The following is a 16447-nucleotide window of genomic DNA, read 5'->3' as shown; positions in this document are numbered from 1 at the left end:
GGAATAATTAAACAAGATAACTTAATTGAAATTCGATCACTTGGTCAAACTTAGTTGACACTTTAACCTTAATCAAACTAATAGCATTGCCTGTGATCAATTGCATACTGTAGGTAACCACATGTATCTATTTTAATAGAACAATAATTTCAATGCTGCTTACATTCATAGGTTCCTTGTCTTTATTTTTCAAGAGCAGCACTTTTCTCTTCCCCGTTTCACCTGATCTATCCCCTCCACTTGTTGTCCCTTCAATTATCATAGCTGTGCATCAGAATGACTTTATATATTATATGCACATGAAAATCACTCTACTAAACAGTATACAAAAAGACATTAAATATAGTGTTAATAAACTGAGAACAGTAAAGCCTTGAAAATAGGCAACAGCCTACATCACAAAGTTGTGAGCCTCTCATATGGGAGGTCTTGGGTTCAAGTCTACTCGAGCTTGACTAACAATAATTAATCTTGGCTTTGGCCCATTACCCATCAGAAAAAATTCAAACAAACAAACAAACAAATAAAGCCTTGAAAGTTTGAAACTACAATTCCACAGCTATCCAGTCATACTGCAACTCTCGATCAAAGAATTAGCATGGCATGCTAAGTATCAGTATCTTAAATGAACTCAAATGCACAATACTTGAAAACATATGTAAAGCAAGGAAAAATGAACTCGTTAGATGAGCATAACAAGTTTGTAACACAAATTCAGAAGAAAGCAAAAGGCTAAAGGAATTGCAAGCCTAGTCTAGGTTCCCTCACTTGAAGTGAAATGTTAATTCTTACATCAACACAACAACAAAGAAAGCAAAAGCTTAAGCAGAGCTTACAAACCAGCTTGTCAAAACTCAAACATATCTACATGATTTGTCTCCAGTCAATTCGCTACTGGTTTAGGCTGGTGAACTTTTGACCTGCTGGATTTAGGGCTTCTACGGTTTTTCCAAGCCTTTTTCCCCATCAAAATGGGTCTTTCTTTGCAATGCCATGCCACCACTACAATTCTACTTATGCTGCCTGTTTCCCCCAGCCTGCTGTAGTAAAAGCCCTGCTTTGATTGGACGAAATCTATAAGAAATGGCCTGCTGGCAATCTCTCTATACCACTAGGGAATGTCTTTCATAAGCAGGTTGAAACTTTACAGTTACACTGCTCTCCCAAGGTTGCCAACCCTCTCATTATGAAAATCTATGTTATGTCCATTCCTTTCCTGTTGACCTGAGCCAAGTCAAGCTGTTGCATGCCATTTTATTTTTTAAACAATATGACAGAATTTGATTAGGCATGGACATCAGATTAGTTTTTAAGGGCTATCCTGTTCACATTGGAGGAAATGGTAATAAAGTAACTGAACCTAGGTTCTTTTCATGTTCAGCCATTTTGTCTGATCCATAAGTAAATATCCTCAAGCCAAAAGATCAATGAACAGAGATTTGCACCACACAGACTTTGAAGAATTTGGAAGGCACTCTGTGTCAAACTGCATTGCATAGTTTAGTTTAAATCTCATCTCTGACATCACAGCCCTTGAAGGATCTTACCGTGCATCTCGGCAAAAGAAACTTGAAAATCATAAGATGAAGAGGGCAGAAAGCATGAAAGGACCTTGTCATCATACAATTTTTTTCATGGAGATTGAAACTATATTTTTGAAATCACAATCTTACAGCATCTTAATAGCACTATTTTAATATCACTGTTTCTGTTACTTTTCTTCTGAATAAGACCAACATTCCTTGTTAGGCCTTTGACACTTAGTGGTCCATAGTTATACTTCATAGTTTACTTTGGTGATCTCTTTTGATTGCGCAATTTTTGTCTACAAGTTTATGAAAGAGCTTAGCAATCCTCCCTCTGAGGACTTCAAAACTTTTTACCACCATCTTAATATCTCTCTTTCAAAGTTGCATGGAAATGGATATGGATACAGTGTTTGATACGGATAAGGACTTTTTCAAGACCTTCAATATGGATATGGCTGGATACTACATATATAAAAAACACATACATATTTAACACAATTTTCTAATGTATTAAAGGAGAATCTCAATAATTTGAAAGCAATATAGACACATAAATGATAAGTGCTATATAAATAGATATAAATTAATTTAAAGCTTTACAACTTTGTTACCAGGTACGTGAGTCAAGGGCTGGGTGCGGGTGCAGGGTTGCACGGGTCCGCGTATTCTCCAGATGCAAGCCTGGATTCACAGGAGATTGCCAGGTTGATTTCCACGGTAGTTTTGACATTGGATTTTGGTATGTGTGAGGTTTGGAAGGACAGATTTCTGCAAACCTGTGTCACTGCTACTGATTTTAAGAACCTCAAGACAGATTTCTGTTAGATTGATTTCCAAGTCAGGTCACTCTTCGAATCTGACCACTCTTAATAATATATTTATTTATATATTAATAATACTCACTATTTAGATTCTAAAGTTAATATGTCCAAGAGCCAGTATTATTAATTATATCATTGACAGCTCAATTATGATATATTTAGAATAAAGATCCTTACAAATAATATATATTAATCAGTACTTTACTGTTGAAGATTATAGCTGAGATAGAGTTCTTTACCTCTGATATTGCTATATGTTGAAACTGGCATTATGCCTCTGCAATGCATCAGCAACTAGAGGAGAATTATGACAAAATTTCCATTATATAAATTTGTATATTTCTTATAATCAAGTGACTGTGATGTGGCATCTAACTTGTGCCAAGTGTCTAGCCCTAAATATATGAAATTTTATTATGTGAAGAGACATGTTTGGAAATATGAAGGGACTCACTTTTGGAAATTGAAGAGACATTCAGTTATGATTTGAAGTCTCCCAATTCAATATATATATGCATATATATATGATTGCTTTGAGTGATATGTATTGCATTATTGTGTTCAAGCATTGTACAAGAACTTATTTTATTTAATAAAAGAGATATTTTTGGTGTGGCTGAGTTTTATATAATCTCTCTAATTGTGTCTCTTCCGTAGATTTACTTCTACTTCTAATGGTCACTCTTCTTCTATGTTTCCATATTCTCTCTCTGTTCAATATTGAACTTTGTTTCTCTCTTCAAATTGTTTCTATTTCTCTCTCTTTGTTCTTTATAGAAACATTCTTGTGTATACTTGTATATATATAGATCATTTATGATCTCTGTTTAATAACACGTGTTATTTTACCATAATATGGTATCAGAGCTATTTTTTCAAAAAATAATAATTTCATTATTGAAATTCTCGGTTATTTTTTGAACTAGATTTTTTAAAATCTTTAACTTCTTCATAAATTTTAGACTCACGAGTTTCAACATCCTTTGCCTAGGTGTGTTCAAAAAAATGTTTGCAGGAATATTTTTCTAAAATCCGTCTGGGGTTTCAGCATAATTTTTTTCTCTGGGCGGCTTTTCTCCTACATCTTGTGCATCATCTGCTTTTCACCTGCCTCATGACCAGCTTCCTCTGAAAAACAACTGGCTTTTTTGCCGTTTTTGGCCTGCATTTGACATTTTTTTGTGAGCCCTTATTTCTGCAATTTCATGGCCTTCTTTTTGGGCATTTTTGACATTTTTTCTCTACACATCTCTTGCAAAGGGCAGCATCTAGGGTGTTTTAAACCCTCTATCTTTGATTTTCGTCCAGCAGTATTTGTTTTTCCACCATTTTTGCAATCAAAACTACACTTTCTTGTCTTTTCCAAAGACTGCTAGGGTTTCTTGCAAAATTCTCAAATTATGTCATTTTGGGAAATAAAATGCAGATTTTGGTGGGTTTATGCAGATCTCACCTGGGTCAGTCTCCGTATTTTTTGGGTGCATCATTTTTTGTGCCTCAATTTTTGAGCCAGCGGATTCAAAATCTAATTTCAGATTCTTTGTGGGTTTTTCGAACTCTCTTCTAGGTGTCCTTCCATTTTTTTGAGGTCTTCCGTCAATCTGTCTCAAAGTTCTCTTGGAAGGCAATCAATGATTCAATGGAAAGAACTACTACACCTGGAAGAAGAGAACGATGATGATCTGATGTCGCCTTGAGGCGCTTGTTCTGTGTACTAACACTCATCCTACCAGAGTCAATACTACCACAAACCATTTTTTGCAGAACATGCAGAGCTCATTGATTCACCCGAGTTTGCCTTTTATGCCTTTTGAAGATATTCCTACAATTCTTTTGTTTTGAAGTTAGATTGACCATTAATGGAGGGTACTAGAGTAAAACCTCTGTAATTTTGTTTCTCTCTTCCATAGATTTACTTTTATTTCTAATGGTCACTTTTCTTCTACGTTTCCATAAGCTCTCTTTGCTCAATATGGAAACTTTGTTTCTCTCTTCTGAATGTTTCTATTTCTCTCTTTGTTCGTTATAGAAACATTCTTGTGTATACTTGTATATAAAGATCATTTATGATCTCTATTTAATAACACATACATTATTTTACCATAATAAGTTCTTCCCCTCAAGTTGGAGGGTTTTCCTAGGATAATTTGTTCTCTAAATTTTATATTAATAATGATTAAATTAAAATAATAAATATATTCTAAGTTACTGATATGGCCTCCTAGAGCCTGGAAGCAAAGGCAGATGCGGACGGATGCGGGATGCATTTTGAAGCTTTGTGGATGCTGGCACAATGCATTTATCCACAGGCTCCTTAATATCTTCTATTTTATTTATCTGATTTTGGTCTTAGAGTCGTCTTCAACTCTGTATGTTTGCTTGTGTATCCCAATGTCACTGCCAGATCAATTGATACTAACACACACGATGAGGACACCCATCTGTTTTCTTGAAGATTAATAATAATTTGTTTCTTTCGCAACTAATACACTGTTCAAATATCCAACTGGTTCCGCATGCACTGCCGAGGTAAATACTAAAAGAAACAGATATCACAATACTCTATAACCCACACCTACTCACATATCCCTCCTTGGGTTTGTAAACTCACTAGATTTCTCTGTCTCACTGGCTTTGTTACAGCCTGCTACACCCACCCAGTCTCTATCGGAATTGATCTGAAAATATATTTTTGTTGGACAACTTAAGTAGAGATGCCCGATAGGAAATGAAGATGTCAAAATCTGTAGGAACAGATTGGTGTCCTATCATGATCTGATTTTGGGAGAAAACAACTGTGAAGGTTTGGGATAGACTACAGAGCGGGATGACGAGCATAAACTTCTATATTGGCATATAGCGACCACAAACTATCTGATGCAAAGAGAGGCAAAGCCCAGTTCAAGTACATAGGATGAGGAAGTAGAGAGGAATGTTGGTTTAAGCAGAACTCTGTCCAAATACTGCGCATATCTTATGGTCTCCATACCTAATCCTAAATCTTTCGATGATCATTTGAGGCTTGAGCAATCTCCTTAATCATGACATTAAACATAGAGATAACAAATAATGCATACATATTAATATAGAGAGAAACGTTTCCAAACGCATCTGTATCCAAAAAAAAATCCCGCTCCCATATCTGCTTTTGGATCTGCATCCGAATCGGTCACTTCAAATATATTTATTATATTAAAATATTTTTTTAGATGTATTATAATGTATTTAAACTTAATATAATATTATTTTAATTTTATAGTTTTATTACTTATACATGTACATAGATACATAATACATATATTTATATGTGCATTGAAAAATGTTTCTGAATTTGATGCAAAAATACTTGCACAATCAAATCCAGAAACAATTTGCAATTGACCTCATGGATTGTGTAAATCTAAAACACATGCACACCCACATGCATGTAGATATATATATTATACACACACACACACACACATATATATATACACCCGAACTGGCAACTTACCTTTACAAACTGCAAAAAATAGTAGAGTTGGATTGGAAGATAGCCAAAAAAAAGGGTTGCAGAAATAGAAAAACATTTCACTTGTCGTTCTTATTTGGTCTAGATTTTGTTTATACCAATTTTTTTTAAATTAAATTGTGAATATTTACATCAATTTTGTATACAAAAAATCCCATAGAATTTACATCAAGAATCCTTGGGCACACATGGATATAGTATCTGACGTGTACCAGGCCGCAACTGAGTCAGGGATACGCACACCTGAGGAGGGACAGAAAAGTATCCAGCTTCTATACAATAAAATCCTACCTGTGAGTTCTTTGATACTCTATGGGTACTGTTATTGGTTCAACTTTCATAACTGATGTTCCATTATTGCTTCCTGTCTATTTTGGTTCCTTGGGATTAGAGATGTTATCATTACTTGGATAACTGGTTGGCAAATGTAATTACATTTATTCTGTGATGTCTCATGTGCCTGTTTTAAGTTTAGAATCTCAAACAATAACTAGTTAAATAATTCCACCGACACAAAATCACTTTCCTCTTCTTAATCAGTTATTCTAATGAAATATTACAATAATCTAGGAACAACTGTGCCACACTTTAATTGACTCTTCTTGAATCTTGGTAAGTTGTTCTCATGAGAACAATTTGGCCACAATTACATCACAACTAAATTTCTTTACGCATCAAAACTTAGAAGAAATAAATTACAAAATTGTTCAGGGTGTGGAGATGACAATTTGTCACAGCTTGACCCTAATGTTTTACTGTACATGTTACCAATCAATTCAGGAGCAGAATGGTCCCGTTGTTCTGCATTGCTAAAAAACCATTGACACCACTGGTGTTAGAAATTCCACAACCCTCCTCCTAATTTGAAACAAGGGGTGCTTGCGAATAGCAGAAGCACGGATTCCATTCTTACATTTATGACTGATCAAGGGTCTCAAAAGTACAGATAAAAACAACCATTGCTCTGCATTGATAAAACACCATTAACACCATGGTGTTGGAAATTCGACACACTTCTCTATCATTTAAAACAAGGTCCGGGGTGCTAGCAAATAGCAAATGTAAGCACAAATTCAGGATTGCATCCTTGCACTTATGCCTGATCAAGGGTCTCAAAAGTACAAATAAAGACAATGTTATAAACACAGTGACCTCTAATCATACCAAATAGTCAGTATGCAAAAGCACCTGAAATGAAAATATTCAGGGACAAATCTATTCTTGATGTCATCAACATTTTAGAGATTATGAGGATCGTCAAATGGTAAATGAGGCCATCACCCAGTGGTATTAGTTACAGAATTACGACTCTGAACTACATTCAAAACAGCAGCTAAAGTGTCTAGGAGATGACAAGTAATGCAAATAAATGGCATCATATCAAGTACAGAAACAATCAATTAAGCATCAAAGCAAGAATTGTTTCCCGGGCCCATATTATAATAAAATTTGGTAAGTTGCACGAAACAAGCCTGAGCATCCAATACATATAGCATAAATTTTCAGTTAATTACCTATATTTCTTACAGGATCCTCTTCAAAAAAGTCTATGTTCGAAACAACTTGTACTGACAGATCTGACTCGGGGTGTTGCTGATCTTCTCGCCGGGGAACTAATATATAAGTTGATTTATCCTTATTGCCTGCAGTCCTTGTATAATCCCTCACGACATACTGCAGTAAACAACCATCAGCACAGATCCAAACATACATATCCTCTAATTTTAAGAGTAAAAAAAGATAAGAGCCACTATTGGCATAAAAAAGAATAGCATCTCTCTAATCCAAATGATATACATTAATTTTATTAACTTCTGATTTGAAAATCTAAACCCTGGAAATTTGAAGATTTGTCAACATGCATTCAGATTGTGTATTTACTATTACAGGTAATTTTGGAGAATCAGATGAAATAAGGCTTGTTTATATGATTAAAAATATTTGTTTTCCATTTATCTACCAGCCCAATGTACATTTGTAGAGATGGTATAGTCATAGTTTACAAACATTCCAAGTACTCCCCAAGCTGCCGAGTACTCCCTCCTATTTTTGTTGGTCAAGTACTCACAAGTTTTAATTCCCACATTTTTATAGACATAAAACCATGGGTAAAAATGTCAATGTAGGTAACATGCAGGTTAAAATGTGTTTTTCACAAGCAAATTTTGCTATAAAACTATGCTCTCACTTTTCAGATCTCAATTTTTAATTTAATACATTTTGTGATTGACTTGTACAAAACAAATATGTTTCTTTAAAAAAATTTAATTTTTAGTTGTTTCTGAGTTGTTGAGTTTTTGTCGAGTTTTCTGAGTTTTTTGCCAAGTAGAAAATTTTGGGCTTGTCTAGTACTCCCCAAGTCCGAGTCTACAAACTAGTATACATGTTGCAAACAAAGTCAAATTTGCAATACCAAACAAGTGATTGCGAAAAATTTACATTTGCCAAGTATCCAGTTCATGCTAAGCAAAAATACATTTAGCAAGCCTTGTATCTAAATATAAAATTGGAAAAAGATAATGGAATTTCAAAATGCTTACCAACTTATTGCATATAAATCATTAACAACTATAATTTTTCCAGCATACTTGACAAATAGAATTTCAAATAAGGCATTTATATCCTTCAAGCCTTAATAAACCTAGCAAGCATAATATTAGGAAATAAAATTTCCCTTTCCAAAGCCAATGATCTGGATAAGCAAAACATAATTGTTAAATATGAAATACCACAAAAAAAACTCTCAGATTTTAAAGAACATCTCATCAGAACAACATATGATGTTATTTAAAACTTTTTAGCTGCTAAAAGTTTGATTCAAAAGAACATTTATAAGCAATAAAGAGCATAGAGCTGACTGAACCAGATTGAAATAATTAACAAAAGAATGCTATAGTTGCTATAGTTGCTGAGATGAAATTAAGTATTCACTTAAGTTCATAGAAGGGGGCCAAGCCAAACTAAGTTACAACGTTAACCTTTCCTAAGCAAATATTCCCATGGAGGCGACTTGGGTAAAGTGAAACAATCAACATTAAATGCCTGAGTTCAGTGGATTGGATATACTACTATTGCCGGTAGTGACAATGAATTGGCTAAATAACCGTCTGCAGTTTATTTACTCTCTCTCTCTCTCTCTCTGTATATATATATATATTTATTTATTTATTTATTTATTTATTTATTTATTTATTTATTTGTTTATTTGGATGTTTATATACTGATATGCATTTGTATATACTAATTACATTAGTAAGATGAACGTTTTTATATATGTATATTTACATGTATTTGTAATTTTGTACTTGTATATTAATATGTATATATTATACGCACAGTCTGCAGTTTTTTTATTCTAGTGTTTTTTACTCTGTCTCTCTCTCCCCATATTTATTTATTTATTTGGATGTTTATTTATTGATATGTGTTTGTATATACTAATTACATTAGTAAGATGAACATTTTTATATATGTATATTTACATGTATTTGTACTTGTATATTAATATGTATATATTATACACACACACATATGCATGCATGTCTCTCTCTCTCTCTCTCTCTCTCTCTCTCTCTCTCTCTCTCTCTCTACCCCCCTCTCTCCCTCTCTCCCTCTCTCTCTCTCTCTCTCACACACACATTTCTCTCATTCTCTCACACACACATTTCTTTGCTTCTCCTTTCGTGTGGTATTTTCTCTTTTATTTCTATTTTTCATGAAGTCCAGGTTGCTTTTTGAGTTTCTTTATTTCAGCTTGGCAATTATTGCCCCCTTTTATTCTGAGTTATGTTTATTTTTTATTTTTTGAGGTTCCTTATTTTCTTAATTTGTTGTTTTTCCTCTGTTTAGGTATATATTGTTTATGCATGTATACAATTTTGTTTTCTCTGTTATTGGCTTGAGTCTTGTCTTGTTTAGGTTGACATTTTCATTCTTTTCAATTTTTCTTCTTCATTGACTTTTTATTCTCCCTTTTGCTTCCCACCCTCCCTTGCTTTGCCTGTTCCTCCCTTCCCCCCTCCTTATATCCCTTGAGCGGTTCTAAGTCTGCATCCCTTTCATTTTTCATTTCCTGCACTCTCCTTCATCCTGATGATGAATCGCTAAGCATGATCCGAAACGTTGATGCTAAAAACTGTTACACAATCAAAACTAGAAGCATATATTTTTATGTCACTCAATACAAGTCATATTTATTATTTTATATTGGATACTAATCATTATACAAGTCTATGTTGTATAGGTGGTATCACTACTTTGTAATCATAATCACAGCTTCCCGTGTAATTGATAAAACTATCATATTCTCTTTCGAAGATATGTTTGGAATATATTTGATAGTCCCTTACTTAACAATACTTATTAGTGGCAAATAAAAGATTCAAGTTGGACTGCTGATTTGTTAAGATATATTTTACTGAATCATCAAATCCATTTTCTCCAGTAGGACCAGTCATAGTTCCTGCATCTAATGTTGAATTTTATCATTGATCAGAATAGCAATTCATAGTGATTGATTGTTGGTGTGTTCCTTTGATGATTCCATTATGTTTTCACTCCCTTTATGATGTATTGTTTAACATATGATTGTTCTGTCTGTTGCCTTCATCTTTTCAACATCATAACAATGGCATTGTTATTGATTGCCCTTATGTATTCATAAGAGTATGACTAATAAGCTTAAATCTTTAATTAAAACTTAAAAGAGTATGACTAATAAGCTTAAATCTTTAATTAAAACTTAAGAGTATGACTAATAAGTTTAAATCTTTAATTAAAACGTATTTAATCATTCATCTATTTTAGTTGTCTTAAGGTCTGGAATGGGGAAGTTACATCATCCAGGAATTTCATGGCAGGGCCAGCTTTTCTAAAATGTTGAATCCCAAGCAACAAGTCAAAAGTACCCACCAAGGCAGTTTTTTATTCATAAGTATGATAAGGATCACATAAGCTTCTTAAGAGTGGAGATCCCATTAAAGGAGTATAGGAAGCATCAAAGATGTCCAGTTCAGTAACCAAAACAGTAACTGGAAGGTGAAAGTTCAAAAAGGGGTAAACAGATTGGCATACAGAAGATAACAGATCACATTCAAAACATCTGAGCAAACAATTTTAATAACAAACATGTAAAGGATAGGATTTCTTACCGTAGCTGTTCGCCTCTTTCCAAACCCTCTTCGACCCACTGCACTAGAAGTTGCTGCAGATGCCCCTCCAGGCCTTCTCCCTGGCTTCCCACTTGACCCTGCTGATCGCTGTACCAGAAGACCAATCTCTTAACCCAAATATTGAAGACACCTAGATATTAAAGTTATCTTTCTATAGCTAAACAGCTAAGAAAGGTTTTATCAACTTTTCACATGTCACTGAAAGAATAAAAAATGAATGCAAGATTTCAACTACTCTAAACATTGTTCTCATTTGTAATAAACAAGTGCAAAATAACTAATAACACCTTAAATAGTAAAATTAGTAAAAAGGTACGTGCCATGTCAGTTTGTGTATTTTCAGAGGGCTTTATTTCGACTTGATGGCAGGGATTGCCCCTCAACCCCACTGGAAGCATTGCCTCCAAACCCCCACTAGTTATCCGAATCTCATCACATAAGAAACTAGATTGAAATAAGGGCATTGTGAGGATTTGGAATCTAACTCTTAAGGGTACTGATTTAGATGTTACTGTTCCACAACTTGCCAAAAATCTATTTAGACAAAGTCACTTCTACATATGACATGGCGAAGTATTATTGTAACTCATTGTAGTTCAACTTAAATTAAACCATATGTTGACTTTGATGCTCCGGATGAAGTGAAATATGAAGATTATTACATATTGATTATAATTTTCATCATGTATTTGACAGGTCATTAATTATGTATTTATAAATATTTTCCTCTATTGCAGATTATGAGGTATTTGACAATATTATTTATTGGCAATTATGAGTATCACTGTTTTTATTTTATACTATATCATATATATAATCCAACTATACTCAACTATACCATTCTCAAGAAAAAAATTGGCATGCTGATGAACTGGAACCCCATACCAAAACTGGCAATTAGCAATATAATATCAAATATATCACTAAAAGAAATTAGAAGACATGTACATTCACCAACCCTTGTTTTGATAGAGTGAAAACTTATTGATCTTTTCAGAGTAGAATTTCATGATTGTGTTCGTGTGTCATGTCCCCTTCTTGAAATAGGATTGAATAATAAAAAATGACGATTAAATTAAAATTATAATAGAATAATTCAAATTTAGTTAAACAAATAGTCAAAAGGCATGAACGGAAAAGGCATGTATCCTCAAACATGAGGTATAAAAGGAAAAAAAGAGAGCTTCATTTGAGGGGGAAATGGAGGCAAAGAGAAGAGGGAGCATAAGAATTAAGGACATAAAGGAAAGAAAGAAGGAAAGGGAAGAAAATAGGGAAGTGACTCCTTCAAAAGCTAGCGATTGTGAAAGGTGTGACCATTGAAAAGGGCAGACACAAAAGATATCACGGGGAAGAAGGATCAAATGGAATGGAGGAAAGAGAGTAGAGGAGGTCGAGAGAAGATTTAGAGCATAAGGAGAGTGTAATAATCCAGACTTAATTTGAACAATAAGTTAAACCTTGGCTAGAGGTATTTTATCAAACAGTTGGCATGAAACCTTGGCACTAAATTCTGACACTGCTGTGAATAATCTGACTCCAAAATATATATAGCAATATGACTACAAAATTTGCATACAATGTGACAATCTCAGACAATAACAGTATTGCATTTATATTACTCTTCAAGTACAGCAGATTCTGAACAATGTTTGTCTATCTTGGATTATAGAGAAAAAATTTCTGAATGAATTCACACATATTTATTATATTTTAAATCACTATCACCTGATATTGCAAAATAAATTCACACATATTTATTATATTTTAAATCACTATCACCTGATATTGCAAACACAGACAAGGGGGTAATGAAACCTGGATACTGCCGCCACTAATAGTCTGGGCTGCTTGTCTATGGGTTATTCTCCAATGGACTCTGTTCTGAAACTGCTCATGCCCAGTTATCCTGCTGTCCGTATTGGTTACTGGAGTATGTCTTGGTGTTATGGTTTTAACCCATGGTCTCCCTGCTCTTCTACGTCGCCTTGCTTAAATACAATAGGCACCAATCCTTGCATATATATGAACAACCAACGCACAGACTCTTTGTCAAAATCCTTAGTGCAGGGTTCAGAGCTCTTAATGCTGCTATAACAGACTGCTGGAGTTAGTCTGACTCCTCAACCCGTCTTCTAGAGAGACTCATATTCCACCTCTTAATCCATGTTCCCTTGGTGACTGTCGAAGCAATATCAATACCTTCTTCCTATAACCCAAGCCTTCACTTTGCTGAAAACATCTGAACCAATGTCATATGAAAATGGATATACACAATGTTCTCTCCACCATTATCTCAGCTAGGGAATATCGAACCTCTCTTCTTATCGTCCAAACATAAAATGCCAGTACTGACCTGTACATACCAGTTCCTTGGAATGGCTTAAAACACCTGTACTCTCTCTCATGTCGCTGAACTTCCACTTCTTGTAAATCTTCAATGCATCATCTTGGAATCACAGTTCGGAAGTGCAAATGTGAGATACTAGGTTTGCGTCTAGTCTCACTGTTTTCCTTAAGGGGTTTTGTCCTTAGGAAGAATCCACTCACATTTAAGCAACCATTTAGGATTGTGTAATAACATATTTCCATTCGTGGTCTCAATCCCAATGTAGCTCCACACATTTATAACCTCTATATGAGGGAAGACACAAACAACTAGGCAATGTGGGATTAAAAGCCAATTTTGTCTTTTAATCACTTAAGTTAATTTGTAATGTTAAAATATTTAAATAAATCACTTAAGTCACTTCAACTTTAATATCTCTTGAAGTACTTGTCTGATTGCCATGCCGTCTGAAATAGGAATCTCTCCTCATAATTCCCCATGTGACCAAATACACTTTCTAAAAATAGAAAGGGTCCATCTCTATTACCCCTGACTTACTATATATAGTATGGCAAATGGAGTCCAAATGACATCGAACGAAGGCCAAATCCATAAATCGATGAATGTTGGAGATGAAACAATCCTCAAAGGACCCTCTAACCATCCTCATTAGCCTACAAGGATCCAATATTAGGCTAGTCCCTGAAATTTCGATGCTGGCAACCAATGGGGACATTACAGAGGGATTTAAAATAAAATTTGAGAAGGAAAGAAGGAAATAAGATATGTAGATCTAGAAAAAGAAGATATGCAGATCTTAAAATGGATATATGCAGATTTGAGCAGCAGTAAAGACAGATTTGAGAAGTGAGAGATAGGTGAAGATTAAGAAGCAAAAGGGGTGTCAAACAACAAAATCACTGAAATATACCTACACGAGTGTGAAGTAAAAAGCCCTAGAGATTCTCAAGCTATGTTGCTTTAGTGTGTAACTTTATCAAAACTGAACCTTCTAGCATTGAAGAAGCCTCTAAGCAGCAAGTGTGGAAAGATGCTTTGAAGGAAGAGTGTCAACCCATCATTAAGAATGACGTGTGGGATATTGTACCTAAAACCAAAGGAAAATCAGCTGTATCTTCCAAATGGCTATTTAAGATTAAGCACGCACCTAATGGAAGCATTGAAAAATACAAAGCTAGGTTTGTAGCTCGTGTTTTTTCTCCAAAGGAAGGAATAGACTGTGAAGAAACGTTTGCTCCGGTTGCCCCATACACTTCCATCATGACCATCATTTCCATCGCAGCAGCTAAGGGATGGAAGCTACATCAAACTGATGTGAAAACTTTTCTCAATGCTGTTATTGAAGAAGAGGTCTACATAGAGCAACCTGAAGGTTTTGTGATTTATGAAAGAGAGCCTCATGTATACAGATAAAAGAAAGCTCTATATGGACTTATGTAGGTTCCTCGTGCATAGTATGAGAGGATTGACAAATACTTATTGGGTTTGGGTTTCTACAAAAATTATGCTCACCCTAATCAATATTTCAAAGTCTTCAATGGTGAAATCTTGATCCTAGTATTATATGTTGATGACCTATTTCTTAACAGCGAAGAACATCTCATCACTAGATGCAAGACAAAGTTAGTTTCAGAATTTCAGATGGAAGACCTAGGACGCGTGGATATATTTCTAGTTTAGAAGTATGGCAAAGGCTTGATGGGATTATCCTAAAATAAGGAAAATACACTATTGATATCGTGAAGAGATTTGGAATGTTGGACTGTAAATCCATGTCTACACCTATGGAACCTACTTTGAAGAAGTTACAAGAAGATGCAACAAGCTCAGATCTTGCAGATCTTACTATGTACAAACAAATAAAGGGATCCTTGATGTATCTAGTTAATACTAGACTATATATGTGCGATGCAGTGAGTGCACTTAACCAGTTCATCTCTGAACCCAGACAAATACATCTACTGGCAGCCAAGCATATATCTTGGCATATCCAAACAAATACTTCAAAAGTGACCTTAGACTTGTTGTAGTGCCCACACTTAGTTTGCTTCAGTTTTTTTGCCCAACTCTTTTAAAACAGTTTTCATACATATGTTATTTGATTCAGTGATATACTTGGTTGCTTGGTTGACACTACTTCATGTTGGATTCATAAATATATCATAAGGTATTTTGCACTTGAGACATTATGTGTTTAATGTTAAACATGGTTATATGGAAGATGTATATGGATTTCTAGTTACTTACCCCATACTTGCATGTGTATAGTGTACATGTATGTTTTACCTTTTTGTTTGACATGTCTCATGTGGTTAAGGGAGGGTCTCGTAGTCACCTGTGAATCGGGATCTACACGATGTACCACTCCCTGCCATTGCATGTTTATTTAGATATATATGTATATGTACATGCTCGTCTTTTATGCAAGTTCCATGTATTGGGTATCAACTTCCTTGAATTGTCAAGAAGAGCGTGCCCTATAACAATATCTCAATGGTAAACAAGGGGACATGGTGTTCAGCTTCAAATCCCAAACCCGAGCCTATTTTGTCCTGAGACAAAGGACAAGTATATGATTTACGACCCATCTGAATTCATCAAGGTGACGTGAATTCATGAACTTAACCCTTGAGTATGATTTTATACTTTTTTTTAGTTGAGTTTCTTGTTGGAGTATGTTATGTGTTTTGTGGTATTGTGTATTTATTCAGCCGAGAAATTAATTTTAAAAATTAATTAATGAGAATTTATAAAAGAGAATATTAGAATTTTATGATATTCAATTAATTAAATAAGTGCATTTAATTTAAAAGAGATAATTAAAAGTCTAAATTTGTGAATTGGAAAAATAACTAAAATATCAAAGACTAAATATTGCTTGATCATAACAATAACTTCAGAGTTGCACATTATTAGTGGGTTATAAATATTGTTATTAATTTAAGTAATAATTATGTTCTCTAAAAGCATCGTGCACAATTAAATAAAGTGTGAAAAATAAAACAAAGTCTTATTCTAAATTTAAAATGCATTAAGTGTGCAATTTGGGAGTTAAGGAAAAAGAA

At 34.3% G+C, this 16447-nt stretch overlaps 1 protein-coding gene across 4 annotated transcripts in view; it reads right to left on the bottom strand.

The window, feature by feature from the left end:
• The window catches only part of LOC149568608 (regulator of nonsense transcripts UPF3-like), an 88083-nt gene that overhangs the window by 7427 nt on the left and 64209 nt on the right, over positions 1 to 16447 (bottom strand). For 2 of the 4 annotated variants that reach the window (XM_089821474.1, XM_089821476.1), the window contains exons 6-8: positions 11012 to 11119; positions 7376 to 7535; positions 164 to 264 (exon numbers count right to left, since the gene is read on the bottom strand). In XM_089821474.1, the coding sequence (XP_089677600.1) occupies positions 164 to 264; positions 7376 to 7535; positions 11012 to 11119 (369 nt within the window). The remainder of the gene's footprint in view (positions 1 to 163; positions 265 to 7375; positions 7536 to 11011; positions 11120 to 16447) is intronic. The other 2 variants (XM_089821475.1, XM_089821477.1) reach the window with 1 other exon arrangement.

This window comes from Cupressus sempervirens, chromosome 3 (genome assembly GCF_028749045.1).
Source record: "Cupressus sempervirens isolate cs-2001-9-10 chromosome 3, ASM2874904v1, whole genome shotgun sequence".
Lineage (NCBI taxonomy): Eukaryota > Viridiplantae > Streptophyta > Pinopsida > Cupressales > Cupressaceae > Cupressus > Cupressus sempervirens.
The sequence above is the reverse complement of the archived record's forward strand: the minus strand, read 5'-3'. Positions and strand labels throughout refer to the sequence as shown.